Source organism: Chaetura pelagica, unplaced genomic scaffold (genome assembly GCF_000747805.2).
Source record: "Chaetura pelagica isolate M959 unplaced genomic scaffold, ChaPel_1.0 scaffold45, whole genome shotgun sequence".
Classification (NCBI taxonomy): domain Eukaryota; kingdom Metazoa; phylum Chordata; class Aves; order Apodiformes; family Apodidae; genus Chaetura; species Chaetura pelagica.
This window is the reverse complement of record NW_009953217.1, coordinates 4621518-4641052: the sequence shown is the minus strand read 5'-3', so window position 1 is coordinate 4641052 and position 19535 is coordinate 4621518. Positions and strand designations below refer to the sequence as shown.

Sequence of the window (19535 nt, the reverse complement as noted above, 5' to 3'; positions counted from 1 at the left end):
AGGAATGGAAAGCCTTGAACACAGCAGAGAACTGATACTCATACAACAGTTAGATATGCAACACAGAGCAATCAGACTTGGACAAAGTAGAGAGTTCTGTCTTTCACTGAACTTTTCTACACATTAAACAAGCACAAAAAAAGTAATTCTTCCATGGAGGGATTGTTTGATGCAAGATACTAAATAAGAAAGCGACACCAAAATCCTAGCTAAGATGCCTGTTCACTCTGTTACTTAGGAACTAGGCTGCCATGCAACAACTGGAACGGCCAAAGGATTTTGGAATTAAACACATTGCCTCAGTGACTTGCTTGCTGGGGCAGTTTATTAACTTGAAATAGGAACTCTAAAGGGCTTTTGAGGCACTGATGATGGGGAAAACCCTGTTACAAAAGGAAATTAGGTTGATTGCCTGTTCAAATGGGTGGGAATAGGAGGAACTACCCAAACTACTTTTACAAGAAACACTGACTAACGATATGTGCCATCCACCTCTGGTGTTCTGTACAATCTGCTTCACTTGCCTTGTCTCTTCATCCCCAGAGAGGCCCCTGCTACTTTCCCTGCTTTTCTTTCTCCTGCTTTTCAATACTTCTCCAAGAGTCTATCAAATGAAAAATGTATTTTAAAACCAGCATCAGCATCTTTCTCACATCACACTGCAAAGGGTAAATAGAAAGCTTCACAGTATGCTTACCATAAATTTGTACAACACACTCAGAAGAACAATTCTAGGAGCAAGATAAAGAATTATTGCCTGTGTTACTTCAAGTACATACGAAGGAAATCTACTGCATGACTGATTTTATGTAAAACAGTAAAGCACAAATCTCATTCCAGAGATTTTAAATCCCCAGCCTTTGGTTGGATAGAGCAACATGGATTCTTCCTAAAATTCTCAGAGTCCAGACTGTAGACAGGACTAGTGAAAGAGGATTTGTAAGGATGTTCAAATATATGCTTTCCCTGGGAAAACAGAACAGAGGAACACTAAGTAAATGTTAAATAAAAGTAAATGCCTACCAGGATAGAAACACATCAAGCTCAGAAACTAGTCTGTTGGTATTTAAGACTTCAGAAAATGGCAGGAAATGTGCTGAGAAATCTGTTCATGCTTTAGATAACCTTATCATTATCACCAAATAGTCTTCTTAAGTATAAGCAAGTCTGAACGTAATGTTTACATCTGCAGAAGAGTTGGCATTCATTACCTCTAAGATAGGTGAACTGTTACTACTATCTGCCACACATCAAAATTATCCTCAAGAGAAAAGATTTAAAAGTAATTAAACACATGGCACTTAATTTGCATGATTTCAATGCAAATCATGTAGCAGTGCCTCCATTGTGCTCTCCCTAACAATCTGAAAGACAGAGTGGAGATGCAGAGCATTATTTGTTGGTTGTTTTTTTAATTAATTATAAAGTTGAAAATGCAAGCATCAGAGAGAGACATTTTTTTCTCTGAACATTAAAACTAGCACTTCTTATTTTCCTAGTGCTGTGTCTGCCACCTGGCTGGAAAAGGCCATCAGTTGTTATCCCATAGTGCTACAGATGAATCATAGAATCATTAAGGTAGGAAGGGACCTTAATGATCATCAAGTTCCAACGCCCCTGCAATGAGCAGGGAACCCTACCTCTAGATCAGGTTGCACAAAACCTTGTCCAACCTGGCCTTAAAAACCTTCAGGGACGGGGCATCAACAACCTCCCTGGGCAACCCATTCCAGTTCTTCATCACCCTTAGAGTGAAGAATTTCTTCCTTATATCTAACCTAAATCTCCCCTCTCTTGGTTTAAAACTATTACCCCTTGTCCTATCACTATCTTCTCTGATGAAAACCTCTCCCCAGCTTTCCTGTAGCCCCTTCAGGTACTGGAAGGCTTCTATAAGGTCTTCTCTTCTCTAGGCTGAACAGGCCCAACTCTCTCAGCCTGCCTTCATAGCAGAGGTGCTGGAAGGCCTTTGATAATCTTCGTGGCCCTTCTCTGGACCCTTTCCAACAGGTCTGCATGTTTCTTGTGCTGAGGGCACCAGAGCTGTACACAGAACTCCAGCTGGGGTCTCAGCAGAGCAGAGCAGAGGGGCAGAATCACCTCCCTGGCCCTGCTGGCCACACTTCTTCTGATGCAGCCCAGGATGCAGTTGCTCTCTGGGCTCCAGCGTACACTGGCAGTTCATGTTGAGCTTCTCATCTACTACCACCCCCAAGTCCTCCTCAGAACTGCTCTCCAGCCATTCTACCCCCAGCCTGTATTTGTGCTTGGGATTGTGCCGACCCAGGTGCAGGACCCTGCACTTGGCCTTGTTGAACTTCATGAGGTTGGCACCAGCCCACTTCTCCAGCCTGTCAAGGTTCCTCTGGATGGCGCCCCTTCCCTCTTGTGTGCCAACCACACCACATAGCTCCAACAAAGACATTAAATAGCACTGGTTCCAATACTGACCCCTGAGGGACACCACTCATCACCTGCCTCCACCATCTGGACATTGAGACATTGACCACAACTCTCTGGGGCCATTCAGCCAATCTCTTATCCTCCAAGTGGCCTATCTGTCAAATCCATGAAGCTGAAAGCCAGAGGTCATAGTATTATTGAACACTTACCATCCTGCTTCAGTTCAGCTGAGTTGCAAAGGCACTCTCTGTCTGTGTGGAAGGGAGGCAGAGAAGTCCCTGCCATCCCAACAGTTACATGCTAAGGAAAAAGGAGGTGTGAGGAGAGGTGATAATGCTGATAATTACGTGAACTTTCCCTAGAAGCCTTCTCGTGCATGCTGTAGGGTCTCAGATTGCCCACATGAATCCTACCTTTTACTATTGGAAACAACCTTCTAATAGTTATTTTTGTACCACCAGGATAGAAAGTAACATTGGCTCCTATATAGTCTGTCTCAGCACTGCTGAAGAAGGTAAGGACACCTGTGATACAAGCCAGAGAGATACAGATCAGGGGGGTTTCCTGGTGGGTTGAATGAGGTTGATGCTGTGCCCTTCCTGTCAGGCAGTACACACACCTCACCAGACCCTGACTAACACCATCACTGAGACTGCGCTGTCCAGACACGGAGTTTCATATACTCCAAGCTGATAAAAACTACACAGTTCTCAGAAGACTAATTTAAATATATTAGTTGCTCCATCCACCTACTCTGACAATCAGAATACTTGCTGTAAAAACACTCTTCCACACCCACACTTAGCTTCACTATTAAGAAATTTTTATTTGGATGTCAGCCAAAGGAGATCAATAAATAAGAGCTGCAGTAAATCTACTGTATTTTCAAGCTGTACTGTATGTCCCAATGGAAGACTATACAGCATTTAAAAACAATTCCATAATTTCATGCATAAATAGAATTAATTCCATACTTCAGTTCACATGAAATACCAGAAAGTTTATTTGGTATTAAGTTCATTGTTCTGAAAATAAGAGAGAAAAGGAAAGAAGCTGCCTGGGACACAAAGATAGCCTGATCCAGGCAGCACTGGTCAAAGAGCCCCGTACAACACAATGGAGTTTGGCAGCAGGCAGCTGAGTCTGAAATCAAGCAGAAAATATGGCAAGGAAAATAAAAAGAAGCCAAAGTCCGAATGAAATTTGCAGAAAGGCAGAAGAGCTCTGCTGATGGTGACTTCAGGTATGGAGCAGCTGTTCAACTGTAAGAATGTGTATCAGATCTGGGCAGGAGATCCCACTGGGGATTCTTCAGCTAGAAGAAGAATTTCTACCAGCTAGACCCAAGAGAGAAGCAGTGAAGCAGCCTCAGTTGCCTCGCATGTAAAACCCTTTCAGCTATTTGAATAAAGGGATTGGTTTTGTTTAATTGGTCAAATGTTCAAAAGAAGACATACCAAAAGCTACCCCTGAGAAAAAGGACTTTCCAAACTTAGTCTGTGCCAGTGGCGCTGGCACAGAGCAGAAGATTCATAAAGTTCACTACCCAGGAGATTTACAAGGCTCACTGCCTCATGTCTCACAGTCATGTCAGCACTGTCTGTAAGAGCTCCCTGCAATAAACAGGGCTCAACTGACAGCTATACAGTTTAACAAGGTACAGATGTCAAGTCCATCCTTTGCTATTTGTGGTTTTCTATATTCAAAACATTGTGCCTTTTCAGTAAAATGCTGACTGGTTACCTCCTGCATAACCCTAGTTAGAGTACCTTAGGTTGCTCTCCTGTAATGCAAAATGATGCAGAAATGGACTACACAAGAACTCCATGATGCCTAGCAGCTACTTGGTGTCCAAATACTTCCAGTTTGTTTGAGGGAAAGGCTAAGGGGCTCCACTTGCTTTATCACACATGCTTGCTACAACGTGAAAAGGAATCTACAAAATACAAAAATAAAGTAATATTTATCTAATAAAGGGTCATGGCTCACATGTCTTCCAAAGCAAGCTATGTTTGTTACAGTAACTGCAGTGAGGTTTTTTTTCAGTCTTGCTCTTCATCCCACCACAGCAACAGACATTTTTTGTAGATTCCCTTCAATGACAACCAAGGGAGAAGGGACCTAGATTCTTTCCTAAGAAATGACAGAAGGCAATAAGCAAGTGCACTACTTAAAATTTATACTTCAGATTTGATTGTAAGGCATTAAGGTTGCATGTAACTAGGTTATGTCTCTGCTGCTGAAATCTATGCATAATTTGTTTATATTACAAGCTAAACATCAGGAACTGTCAGGAGGAACCCTAACAGCTCCTTTAAATGTTCTGCTCATCATATAAGCCCCAGGACAGCCATATGCTGTGATCCTTGCTGTATCAGCAAGCTAATTAAGAAACTGCCTTCGCTCATTCCTCTCTATTGTGAGAGTTTTTAATTTCAGTTGGTTTTTTACCAGTCTGGGTTTGGCAGATAAGCTGCTCCCTTTTCCATGCTGCTTGCTGCCTCCAACATGAAGATTCACAAGCAAATTTCTCTTCAGTTTTTGTCCCTTTCTAATACTATTGCTTTACTGAAAGTCCAATTTAAAAGTACCTGTTGCACAACCAAACACTGTATTGTTAGCTCCAGCTTCTGGAGCAGCAATCTTCCAAAGGCTGAGCCCAGTATTAAAACTACATGAGCACACCAGCCCCCAAGCACGGCGGGTGGGGGGACAGAGACACGTCAGCATCTGCCCTCATCTCCTCACGGTGGGACAGGGAAGGGCTAAGCTTTGTAAGAAGTCCTGTCCAGGCCTCTTTGGTTAACTGTCCTACACAAACTACTTGAACTATGATAAGGGAGAATATCAATTAAGAGTCAACCAAATAACTTTGTCAAAGAATCCTTTCTGGAGTGGGAAAGAAATATGTAACTGTCGCAAGTTACTAATTTGTTGCTGACACAAATAAAAAAAAAAGCCAGTACCTGATAATTCACATTTACATATCTTCTCTGTCCTGCCATGCTTCAGTAAGCAAAGTTCCCCTGACACCAAGGGCAGCTCAGCTGGCAGCATCACCTCAGCTTCACCTCCTGCACCCTGCTCTTCACCAGACAGCGCTTCCAGGTCAAAGATTTGCACATCTCCTTCAGTCAGCGGGAGATGAAGACTGCCTCAGGTATATCAGAGGACAAATATTATGTCACCACATACCATTATGCCAGCAGGATTTAAAGATGGATAGAGCTTGAAGGTAATTCATTTTGAAAGCTCTAATTCCCAAGCACTTTTCTCCAGAGAAAAGCCATACATTAATAAGAAAGGAGGGGATAAGCACCTGGCTTTAATAGCCTTTCTTCCTTTCCTTCCTCAAATTCAGCATGCAGAAGTGGGAAGAAAATATGGACACACAGCATCATCGAGACACTCATACAGTCATTTCCAAAGCGCAGAGAGAGAACTTCACTGCCAAAATAAGACCAAGATTGTGTTTGACAAACTTTCCTTCATAGACTAATATAATTGTTTTGGTTGGAGAAGACCTTTAACATCAACCAGTCCAATGGTTAACCAAGCACTGCCAAGTCGACCATTCTTTGTCTCCCATGTCCCTCCCAGAAGCACACACTCCTGCTACAAGCAGTGTATGCTGGAGGTGTTTGCATGCATACATACATTCACAAGTATATAAAGACATTAGGACTTGAGGAACATTAGCATTAAACAGCGCTATGCTCCTGCAGTCCTCTTTCCTCTGAAGTACATAAAAATAACAGAAACCTGCAGATACTTATATATAATTTCTGATCCCGATGAAGTATATTTTCGGCTCTGTATCTACTTAGTCCTAAACTCATGTCTTCAAACATCGTATCTAACACTTCCTTATAACTCCTACATTTTGATTCCATGGGACTGAACTCTTACTTATACCTACATCAAGTGCTTATTCCCAGCTGTTGCCTCTAGGACCAACCACTTCTCAATCCTTTAACTACTGATATTTACGAGCTTCTGGAGAAGATAAAGACAGAGGTGCCAATCCCACCTTAAAGACAGAAAAGCTAAGATCAGTGAGTGAAGTCTGGATCCATTCAGGCACTTAGGTCCCTGAATCTCAGCAAAACCAAAAGGAGATAGGGCTATTAAAAATTAGACCACAAAAACAGTTATACCATTAATCTTGCCTGTAATTACGTCAAAATAGTAGCAGAACAGTAATTAAATCCCTACTTCTCAAGAATTACAACTCTAGCTAACAGGCTGTCCCTTCTCTTCTCAGGAGCTGATGTTAGACAAGCTGTTATACGCAATTTTGATCTGAAGAATGCATGTTTTCAGTGGATGTCAAGTGGGTGCAGTTTGTTTGTTCATACACCCACAGCCAGGTCTTTGAACCCTGAGGCTATTTGTGAATGCCAATTTCTGTGCACTTGGAGAATTGACATGAGATGCTGCAACTACAGATGGTACCCTGGAAAAAGAAGCACTTTGCATCTGTTTGCTATGCAAATGAATTCATTTAACAATTTTTGACAGCAGGTCAGTTTAGCACAGGAATCAGGCTAAAAAGTTGGCAATTTAGGAACCAAGTTCTACTCTGTCCTCTTAGAAGTGAAAAAATCCAAGGGAGAATTAAAAGTAATTAGGCAGAAAACAGCAATTAAGCTCAGAATGAATTTCCTTTTTAAACCATTTAAATTCTTGCAGCTTCCAGAGAACTAGGAATTGTGGTGGGTATCTCCATAGGAAAAAAAAAAGATGTGACTGCAGCAGTGCTCTCTGACCCATAGATACAGCACTTCCCCTCTAAAGCATCTTGAGAGACCCAGCAAAGATCTGTGGCACTGCCTGGGTACATGTGAGCTCCAATTCAACTTGTACTCTTCTCCTATAGCACCTTAATGCCTTGGCCAAAGGTGTAGGAAGGATCCCAAAATGGCCTTGTTAAGAAGCACCAAATCATTACATTATTTGAACTGGAGGAGAGTAGAATTTAAAAAATGAATGCTTCTGGATTGCAAATCCCAGTAGGGATTTAGGAGTTTAAAGTAAAAGACAGTAACTAGAAGAGACATTCTTCACATACCTAAGAGAATAAAATACAATATGAAGACATGAAATTTGTACTCCAAATGAAATACAGGAACATCTGTGCCTACTCAATCACTGTCCTAGCAAATGTCTTCCTTACTTCTTCCCCAGCGCTATTTCTCCATAACCAAAAATCTACCTAATTTCAATAAATCAATCTTTGCTTTTTTACTGCTCCTTTTCAGATTTCTACCATACCTATTTCTCTCAACCAGTTCAACAGAATATAAGAACACATCTTTTATTTATAAAAAAATCTATTTTTATATATTCCATTTTATAAGATGACACCCAAGGGTCATGACCATTTTAAGTAGTAAAATTATTAGGGACATAGCAGATCCAGTCATCATATCGGGTCTGCCCCTATAAACAAAACACAGGGGAATAACGGAAGAGGAAACATCTTTTTCTTGATGTCAGGATGAGAATGAAGACAAAATTACAATCACCTGCACTGGCTTCTAAATACTTCATTCTATCTTGGTAAAGGTTACAGAAAAAGCATGGAATAAATTCATTATCAGATCACAGTTTGCAAGTTGGCTGTGCTGCCAAGTCTTTATTTTGCAAAGGGGAATAAAGGATTCCCAGCACACTTGTTTGAGCAGAGATTTTGGCAAGTCAAGTGCAGAGTGGGATGGCACACGGAATCCACTTGTCATGTTCCATATGATATCAGGATTCAAAACATCCATACAATTGCCACAGTGATGGAAGAAGGCTTGACATTTTCTACCCTTGATTCTTACTGGCTATGTACACATTGCCCGTTAGGCACAGTACTTTGGTGTTAATCCACCTTTGGCACAAGCAGTTCAAGCTGAATGCTTAGAACACAACTTACCCTGCCCTACTCACACCTGGACATAGACCAGCACCTGAAACTCCCCACGTGAGGAGGAACAGAGAATAAGTATTGCAGACAGGATAGGACTAGGAAGGAAAATGGGATGGATTGGGATTTTAAGGAGAGGTAAAGGCAAATAACTGTCAGTTGTGGGTTTTTTGGGTTTTTTTGGTGTGGTGGTTTTTTTTTAACTACTTGTTTTCAATTTTTTAAAGTGATTTTACGGCGCAACATTACCAAAAGACAGACCTAAATTAAGAAAAAATTAAAGTTTAAAAAGTAATATTAAAAAAAGCCTATTTAATTGTCAGTTTATGCTGTAAACCACTGAGTTTGAAAGAAACTCATGCACACCTGTTGATAAACTTAATTAACTGAAAAAATCATACTGCAGTGAATGCTATCCTGCATGCATAATGCCTATCTCCTGCTTGGATACACCTAAACTGCAAGGACACCTGAAATCTCAGAAGTTCAAGGATTCTCTCAGCTGTTTTTGAAGACAACACAGCACACACCTCAGGCTTACTTCCAAAAGGGGCAAAGGAGGCTGGCACACCATCAAGAGGGCTGATCTCCCAATTAAATATCAAATCGGTGAACAGTTGGTAATCTGTAATAAGCTTCATTCCTGGAAAATATAATTAAATGTAATTTCTAGGACCAGCTACTGTGTCAACCAGAAATGAATAGGCAAAGGGGTTTTAAACACTGGCATCTGACAGACGGCTGCAACTATTCATTCTTTGCTCGTGTTAATGTCCCATGTTGCTAGTGCTTTTAAGGATGAGCTGCAGGGCATCTCAACAAACAGTGCAGAATTATTTCCAATAATAGTAATGATAACTACTTTTGGTTCATCCATTTTTATTCCCAGATCTGGAAGTGCTCTACAAAAGTAATTTCACTGACATTGTAACAAGAGGTTCAATCAACTGAAAGATGGCTCGTATTTCACCTACTCCTGTGCTTTTGATGTTCTGGACAACTGCAAGAAGTAAGGAGGCAGCAAGACAGTTCTCCCGCTTCCTGTAGAAGAACTTGCCCTCTCTATGGCACAGCAGAGACATTTCAGATTACCCTACCCTGCTAACCTGCCAGCACATCTCCATTTACTTTAAGCAACTGCTTTCAAGCATGAATTCACCTTGCCCTATATCTGACTAAAGCTTCAGATTTTCCTTAAGGAAGCACATTGTCCCATATAACTATGACAGCAGAGACAGCAGATGAAATGACAGAACAACAACAGAAGCAGTCACTAGTCACTGGCTGCCCTCCTGATGCATTCAGAACTACTTTTAATTACCAAATTTCAAATTCTCTAACTAACATCTCAGTACTGCTATGCTCCACACTGCCTTTAAGAATATAAAATACCCAAAGTGACACAAGCTGTTGCATAGCCTGCAAAACCAGTACCTGACCTTAAAATTAAAAATGCCATACAAACCCAAACAAACAACAAAATCCCAAAGCTATCCTGGAATGTAAAATTCAAGTGGATCAGGGCACTACACATACTAATAAAAGTTTATTATGTGGATTAGGTTAGTCTACTAATGATCAATTTATTGTCTACACTTACTGGAGAATCTCATACTCATTCAGATAATCCTCTTATTCCCCACCATGACTAATTTTCTCTTGCAGAACACCATTAGAAAACGAGACACTAGTAAGTAAAAACCTATAATGTCTGGAGCCTACTTAAAGGACCTTAGTTTCCAGTGGGACTGCAAATAATTTCAGTAATGGGCCCTTTCAGAACACTTTTCATTACTTTCTTCATTTGTGAAGTTACTCAGGGGAATAGTGATTGTGATTTAGAGACCACAAGCACAGGAAACAAAAATGAACCAATGCCTGAAGATGCATTCATCAGTAGAAATCTGACAGAGCAACACAAGGCACAATGCCAAATTTTTGTTAGTTTTGTTCAAACTTAATTGACTTAATCATAAAGCTGAAGAATCTAACAGGCCATCTTCACTATTTATCTCTAAGAAAAGCAAAATAATAATTATTAACAAATGGTTCTTCAGGTTTTTCAGACTGCATGAAGACTCCTCTTGACACCAGCTTCTAGCATCTACCGTCCTACTCTCAAAGTGCTCTCTGAAATGCAAATACAATTCCTAACCAGAAAAGACTCCTTTACAAAGAATATTAATAGGTTCCTAAATGATCAGTAGTTCAGGTTCTTAACTGATTGCCCACAGGTCCATAGTAATTTTAGCTTAAAATAGGTGTGTTGCCACAAAAGTATTTGTGGCTAAAACTGGATCAATGTTTCATGCTAAGTAGAATTTCATGAAACCAGCTCCTCAACATCCGCAAAAAAAAATTACTTTTAATAGGGGAAAGTCTAAAATCAAGAAGGGAGTTGTCTGACAACAGATTTTCCAAATAAATAAAACCACCATTATCAAGGGGAGCAGAGAGAGCACTCAAAATTTGTAGAAATAGCCCACTGATGACAGTACAACCAACAATTAAACTGTGATTCTCAGTACACAGGGCACAGTTGGCATTGCAAAATGCCTTCTTTGTACTTGACAGTGAACTGTACTTGGATCAGTCTCCATTGCATTATACACCTCCCTTTATCTCCACTCCCCCCAGCCTGGATAAATGACCTACTCTTCCTTCTGACCCCACTGGACTAACCTACACTGACAAGCTCTGCAACAAGAGAATCTGTGTCAGGCAAGTACCTCCAAGCATCACTGTTGTGATCACTGAAATGGGGATAACTACAGAAATGAAAGATAAACAATAGCTCATTTAAAATAAAAATAAATTCAACAAGATCTAACCACAGTCTGTGGTGAACAGATTAATACTCCACAGTTCCGCCTTACCGTAAGCAACCAGAAGTGTTCTTGAAGACAGTTGTCCACTCAGCATCACGAGGCTTGGAGTCCTCATTTGGCTCACTCTCCCAACCTGAATGGGGTATAATCACCTCGTTGGTAAGTGTCTGCAGACCATGGTTGATGATGACCATCTTCAGGGGCTCATAGGAGGACAAGTTCCACAGGGTGCCTGCAGGAGAAACAGTTACTATTTAACAATAAGAAAATAAAACCTATTTAAAATCTCCAGACAGAACCACTCGATTCACAGAGAATCACTAGAAGGTTGAATCATAGAACTACATGAAAGGGTGAAACCACTTGATAAGGTACCAGACTAGCATATAACTTAGGGAAAATTCCACAGTCGCTGCAACAGAAACATTTCCAAAAGCACTGAAGCACTTTTATCAAAACATGGACATTGCTGAAGCCATCAAGTCCTAGAACAAAGTACATAAATGTAATGTGTTACTGGAGATTAACAGTATTTTTCTGCTATATACAAATTTTGTTACAATTTTAAGCGTAGCTCTGCCTCAAAGTAAAAATTCATCCAGTGCAGCAGACAAGTGTATTGAGCAAGTCTTAAAAACAGGGGTGAATTTATGGAGGATCATTGATCTTATGCTTAGCCTCTACACAAAACAGTATTTCATTCAAGACTCCCCTCTTATTTACTTTTACATTTTCCTGCCACTGGCAATATCTATGTTCAAACCACTTGATGCCACAGGCATATGATTCCTTGAAGTAGCTGGGACCTAAAACTCCCCTACCCTTCCATTTTTACCACAATTATGAGCCAAAATTGACAGAAGTCAAATATCAAAACAAGAACTGCCTTAAAACTGTAAATATATCCAGCATTAGAGATGATATCAACTTTCCAGCAGACCTGTATCAGTGTTCTGACAGTTACTGCTCATTAGGTTAGGATTAAAACAGGATTTTCACTCCAGAGAGTTTCTGCACAGGCCTAGCCTGGTAACACTTCATAACTATCAGTAACAGCACCTGGAGGGAGCCAGATGCACACTTTTGATCTCTGAAGACAAGCAACATTTCGGAGAGACCAAATAGAAAAGCTAGATTCCCCACAACTCAAAACGAAATCTTTCCCAAGTGCATATGATATTAATCTGAGGCTCCTTGTGTTACTACAATTGTGAATTTGCCCATACTACAGAGCAAACTGCAGATATCTCTTTGATTACAAGTCGAAAGCAAAGCCCAGAACTAAAAAGGTGTCACCTTCTGTTTCAGGCCCTTTCAATCAATCCAAGTTTTAAAGCCTACATTTTTCAAATTTTGAAAATTACTGGAAAAATATTTTTTATCTACTACTTTTGTCATGTAGTCTAACAAATACAAGGACTCTTTGGACCCTATCAGTCAGCAGGAAGCCTGTAGTAGCGAGGGAGTTGGCAGCTGCGGTGATCCAGCAGGCCAGAGAATGCCAGAGCCACCACCCCAACCTCCCAAGGGGCAGAGGCAAATATCTCCTGGGAAAGCTCCTTCACACTCAGGCTTTCACCGTTACTAGTTACAAGTGTCAAATGCCAAACATCCTATTTTAATATCAGAGTATTATCCATATAGGGTCATGACAGGTACCAGGTCAGGATGGGAATTTTATCTCCATTTGAGTAGTGACTGGCACTTCTGTGATAACCTCGAAGGCTGATGTTTAGCAGAACCTCAGAAGTCAAATGTTATGGTGTCTCCTGCTCAAAGTGATCTTTACAAAATCCAGGCACCTGTTTGGACTTAGGAGATGACATTAATTAATAAGAAACTCTCAGGCAGACAATAGAACGTACAACATTTCTTTCAATCTTATTCTAAAACCACACAAAAATACTGCTTTTCTGGCCTACTGCTCTTGCCATTCACAGACAACACCCTATGAGATTTTTATAGCCTACTTTTTTTAGCTTTCAAACAAGACTGTGTAGGTGAAATATGAATTAATTTTCTCTTTGTACCCCTTACAATAAATCACGCTTTGTCACTGCAAAGCACCAAGCAATGGATAAGAAAAAAAAATAAAATCAAGCAGAAAATGCTAATTTATCCCATTTTGTTTGAAAGAAAGCTTTTACTTCTCATAATAAATTGCCTCAAAAAATATATCATACAAGAAACAAACACAAGTCAATATTTATAAGACTGTAAAAGTTGACATAAAGCCACCAAATTAATTTTAAATATTTCACTAGTCTTTCCTTACTGTACACCAATTTCTTAACCATATCAGACTTGCTGATATAAAAATAATAATTACAATTAAGTCATTAATTTTGAAAAAACTGAAATATTGCAAAGGGAAACAATGTGGAAATTTAAAATCATCTGTATGTAGAAGAGCTAAGTTTTAAAAACCAGTAGTCCTGGAAATTTGTAAAATAAAATCAACACCTCCAGAACTTCCTCTTCTTCTATATACTCATTCACTAGTAGGGAATGCAACTGGGATTCAGTATTCTATCTGGATTGCAACACTGAAAACAGCACTAACATGCCAATCTATCACACATGCGGTAGTAGCCCCATCCAGACCTAAAGAACTACCTGCCCCTGCAAAAGGATCCCTTTTATGTCCTCATACAGAAATTGTATTAAGAGGCTGATTGCCATTTAAGCAATAAACCATTTATGACAAACACATTTGTTCTCACTGAGTAGCTACCAAAGAACAGGGGCTGGAGACGAGCAGACTGCCTTTCCTCCATCCTCTGAAGAAAAACTCCAACAGTTTACAAGCTTTTCAATTTCTTATCTGCCTCCCATCTCTCAAATCCTTCACCAAAAACAACAAACAATGATGACCACAAAGACTGTCCTACTAGGAAAAGAAAGTAACACAAGCTCCTCAAGTTATTAAAAAATGTCAAACCACTTAAGTTTATAATGTTCTTCTCAACAGTTCCATGACAAAAACCAAAAAGAATCCTTTTATTGAACAGCATCCAGTGAAGAAAAATGCACAGCACTTAAAAGAAAGGTAGCCCAAGATAAACAGGGATGAGAAAATCTTGTGATTCCAAAGACGGAGAGAAGAAATTCAGATTTGAGATTGACTTTATTGGGAAAACATTCCACAAGGAAATATACTGAAAATAAATACTGACATTTTTCTTATTCAAAATTATGAAAGTGGTCTAAATTCCAGCATCCCTCCAAGCTCGAGAAAACAAATGTCATTGAAAAGACACCGAGACAGCCACAGAAACTTAAAAAAAAAGTGAAAAAGTCAGATAAAACTGTAGGTTTTAGCAGTACAAGAAAAAATCTTATTAAAAAAAATATTAAAATCTTTAAAAATAATTCCCTGTCTCTATTAGTGTAACACCCTAATCAATAACAAGTTTGGAACATTGTTTATAACATTCTTAAGTTACACTAATTCAAACTAATGTCTCTCAAGAGAAATCAAGTCACCTACACAGCAGTAAAAGGAAAATAAAGATTTCTAAATTTTCCATGCACTTTCTCTACAAGTATTGCCCTTTTTGACCACAAATTGCATGAATTTTAGGACAAAAGATGAACTACTACTTTTTGGAAGATGACAACATTCATGATCAGTCTTTATTTTTTTTCATAAACACTATCTGTAATACACGTATATTTCTAACTACAGCCATTTCCTTTGATCTTCCAGCCTGTTAAGCAATGACAATAGCAACAAGCTTTTACTTCAAAAGTACTGATTATTATAACAATATATTAAACATTACTAGAGACTATAAACATAGCTATATGATTATGTAATATTTAAAGTGATAAAGGTCACAGTCACAATGTCCTAAATCTGTGTCTCTACGGAGCTGTGGAAAGATTTCTAAAGAAATTGTGACAAAATACACTCATGCTATTATTATCTTCTGAAATCCAAGGGAAACGCTCGTTTGTAAAAATCCTATGTCACCAATATCAGAAGCTAGCTGTTTAATTCTTTACCTATGGTCCACACCAAATAATTTACCATCTGGAAAAATAAAGTGCTCTGCATTAAATTTACTGAGGACTTCTTGTTCCACGTTGCATTTGTTTGACAGACTTGCTTGTATCATTCTAACTCCTGAAGACCGAAGCTATGCTTTCTCCAAGTTGAGGTCAAGCTGAAAAGCGTAACATAAACTATGGTGTCATAAAACACACCATGAAAAGAGACCTTCTTCTGACAAGCCTTCTAATAGGAAATGGAAGGAATAAGCTCATCTGTAAGCATAAAGTTCAAGACAGCATAGTACTTGAAAGAGAAGTTAGTGTTTGATCAGCTTACAGGATCTTAGCATACACCTTCTGGGCATTTCTGTGAATTCTGAGCAAGCTGGTCAATCTGCAAGTTTCTATTATAATATTAGATCAAAATATGTTCTCTGCAGAACATTCTGAAGGTCAATAATTTTTCAATTAAAACCAGTTTGGCAACATACAGCATCAGGAAAATCTCGTTTGGCACAAATTAAAATCGGTGTCGTTAAACAACAAAATTACTTTAAATGTTCTCACAAAGAAGAACATTATTCATTAAAGCTAACAACTTTTGATTGCTTTTCAAAGAATGTAATAGAATTTTGGTCTTGCATATCTGATGGGAACATTTCCTTCACAAAAATCTCTTGTCACTCAAGATAAACTTGTGCAGCTTTCATAATCAGAACAGATTTAATTCCTTATCAGCTTAATCCTCATTTCTTTTCATTTATCGAGAAAATGATCCACTGGAAGCTCAGCAGCACAGTCCTAAGACTAGAAAGGGATGCAAGGAAGAATATTGTGGAATATTTCTAATCACAACTCTACTAATTATTTACTTACGGACACTAACAGTTAAATCAAGCTTTTCTCAGTGCAGTAGATGGGAGACATTTTGTAACTCTTCTGACTCACCAGGTCTCACTCATTCAGCACTGCGCATCACAGATCCAATTCCTCCCTCATGCTGCCCTGCCACTGCATCCGCCTCTTTTGCATTTTTAACATACTGGTGTGGCTTTTTTCCCACTCCATTAACCCACTGGATAAACCCAGCTGACTCACACTGTTCTGGACAGCTGTGGCTGCTGCCTCAGATCACTAAGTTAATGAGAGGCCATGGAGCTGTACTAAAGCCAGGGACTGACTCCCAAATAAGATGAAAATTATGTTCTCTTCTGCCAGCAAGCACCCTCTCCACCTGCAATAACATGTCTCATTGTATTCTCCCATGTAGCCCCTGTCCTGCAGGCAGGGTCCCACACCCAGAGAAGTAAAACTTCAAGATTGGAAGTGCTCTTGAATTCAGACAGCTGAATTATTTAAATTTCTTTAGAAAGCAGGATTATTTTATCACTTGTCCAGATCTGGGATGACCAGCTGATGATTACTATAAAGCTTTCAAAATGCAGCTGGTATTCAGATAGAGAAATATTAAAACTCAGATAAAGTCAATGAGACACACCAAACTTGAGTTTGCAGCCTGTTAAAAGAAATAAACAAGCAAACTCTGTCTGCTGTTGTCTTCTTTTCCCTTGTTGGTTTTTTTTTTTTTTTTGCATTGCTGCTGAAATCCCCACAGATTTCACTCCAGACAGTATGAAAAACTTTCACGCCAAAGGTAGACTTTGGTTTATCACTGGGGAAAAGTACCCAGATAGGAAGTCAAGATTTCTACCACAAAAGCATCACAATTGTGCTCTGAATTTTTGAAGCAGAAAAACACAGCCCTTTCGTGGCAGCCCTGGCTGAATGCTCCCTTCGCACTTCAAGTCAGCTCTTGTTTCTCACTGCTGACTTTTGGAGCTCATTTTTCAACTGGACAATTCCATATTATGAGCTGAGGCTTTGAACACTGGGATTGCAAGTTCTCCAGCCCTAGTCACAGCAGCATTGCTGGAATAGTCTCCTCTTCTATATTGATGCTTGAATGTCTCACACCGGATCTGGTGATATCATTTTAGAAGTGGAAAGAAATTATTCCTGGTTACGTGGAGATTAAATGCACATCATCTGTTGCTAGACATCTGTTTAGGTTAATGCGTCAGTATTACTGGTGTTTCTCAGAAAGTGGAAATAAAGAGCTTTAAATAGCCAAAACTGAAATGAAATAAAAATAGTATATTTAATTAGAAGGAGCTACTGTCAAATAAAATGTGCTTGAACTGTAAAACTAATTAATCAACTGAAAACCAAAGCAATCACCATTTAGAGTGAAAAGGGAAAACATCCAGTTTGGCTGTGCCACCTCCAAAATGACTGATTACCACTTAGCATTATAATTATATTCCTTCAGAGTAAATTACAGACCAGCTTCTCCTTTCTTGGATCTAAAGAAATAAATTTATTCCTTCTCAGCACTCCAGAAATGAGTTTTGAGTAAACTAGGACAGTAGGTAAACAGATATTCTTTATCTAAGACAAAATAATCTATTTAAGTCAGCCACCATATTAAATGAGTGCAACAAATTCAATATAAATGCTACCTACAGAGTTTCCATGTTCAGAGACAAAGCACAGACAGCAACCAAAGCACAACCAATAAATGCTACTTATAAACAGCCTTTACCAGTTCCTGGAAAAAAGAAATGGAAAAATACCCCTGCTAGTTTCTACATTGCATATTTAGACCTATTTTGGTAAGTATCCCATAATGGCTGGGGAAGCACAGCATGAATACCCAAAGCCACTCTTCATCTCAGAGAATCATGATTAGCAGTAAAAACTGGAAAGCTGCTCTAACTTTTTTGAGGCAATTATCAAATTGTGATGTACTTCTAATGGCTCAATCCACATTTGCAACAGGGTCTGCCTGGAGAATCCAGCACTGATAATATAGCTCTGGATCCATTTTTGCATCCACAAAACTTCCTGAAAAATTCTGTTCTGGCACTGAAATTAATTGCAACTGTCTTGGTCTCCATCCAAACATCCCCTACTGTTTCTGAGAAGAGAAGGGAAATCCATTTCACTCCTCATGAGTTATGGGAGACTGAAGAACAATACATTTTTCCTTAGTTTAAGATCTGACATACTTTTCACCCTTTTCCACTTAACGGCTGAACTTCGAAACTTGGTATATACTTTATTACTCTTCTTGGACAATGCCCAAGACTAAATTCAAATACAAAACAGGCTGAATAATGGAGTTATAAGCGATCGAAAACTCCCTGCAATTCGTGCACAAATTCAATAACTTAGAAATGTAATTCTCCCTGTTCTGATTACTGCAACACACAATACCTGTGCCCAGAGCATCTCAGCAGACTCTATGCTCCTTAAAAACCTGAGTTTTCCAGCCAGGAAGTGCTGCAACTTTTTATACAGCCTCAGAGTCTCCAGCACTGGGAGCTCAAAGTGCTGCTGTGAAGACTGACTGTTCTATCAATACGAAGCAGTGGGGACATGGCAGCAGAGTTGCTTTATGAGAGATTAACAAGAAATGTTTTAGATTAGTATTTTACCTCCTAACTATAACATGCTGGGGGCAAGCACACAACAAATTATCTGTCAATGAACTTGCTATAACTCATTTAAGCTTCAGTAAGTCAACCACATGCAGTCGCATTGCTACATTCAAGAGGCATCATCCACCTCCCAGCAGCCAGGGAAACCCGAGTGTGCTACATACACAGATGATCTCCATTTCCTCCATAAAGGGCACGTTTGCCTTAGGCTTTCTCATACCAGGAATGTGGTGTAGCTAAAGAAACAGCTGTTGCCAGTGATCTAAATGCTCCTTCAATGCCCTAAACTCCAGAAATTCTTGTTCCTGAAGCTGAAAGCACTCCTCTAAAGAGCAATTCATTAAAGAAACTACAGCCACTGACCTGTAATTAGCTCTCTGACTTCCATGTCATTTGTTTTTCGCAATAGTCTGATCAATGCAGGGATCCCATCACAGTTCTTTATAGCCACCTTGTTTTCATTATCCTTCCCATAGGAGATGTTTCTGAGAGCCCCACAGGCTTTCCGATGGACCTCCGGCTTTGGATGATCAAGTAGGCCCACCAAGATAGGTATCCCTTTGAGATGCCTCACGTCCTTTTTGATTTTATCATTCTCATAGCACAAGTGCTGCAGGTAGGCTGCGGCGTTTGACTTGACGGGATCAATGGGGTGGCTGAGCATGGCAATTACTTCAGGGAGGTCAGGGTCCCTCCACCTCGGGTCCTTACGAATGCTGTCAATAGAGGGGGAGCGCTTCCCCAGACGGTCAATACTGGCCATGCTTCCTCTCTCTGGTTGTGCCAGCGGTGCTGCATAGCCCCCGTGAAGGTAAGGGATCCTCTCTTCAACCATCTCTGTCTCGATGGGGTCATCGTAGCCCCTGTAAGAAGCAAAAGTCCCAAAAGAGAGAA

General features: G+C 39.7%; 1 protein-coding gene across 1 annotated transcript in view; it reads right to left on the bottom strand.

The window, feature by feature from the left end:
- Positions 1 to 19535, bottom strand: part of ARVCF (armadillo repeat gene deleted in velocardiofacial syndrome) — a 149900-nt gene that overhangs the window by 45644 nt on the left and 84721 nt on the right. The window contains exons 6-7 of the mRNA XM_009997651.1: positions 19005 to 19504; positions 11194 to 11377 (exon numbers count right to left, since the gene is read on the bottom strand). Of these exons, the coding sequence (XP_009995953.1) occupies positions 11194 to 11377; positions 19005 to 19504 (684 nt within the window). The remainder of the gene's footprint in view (positions 1 to 11193; positions 11378 to 19004; positions 19505 to 19535) is intronic.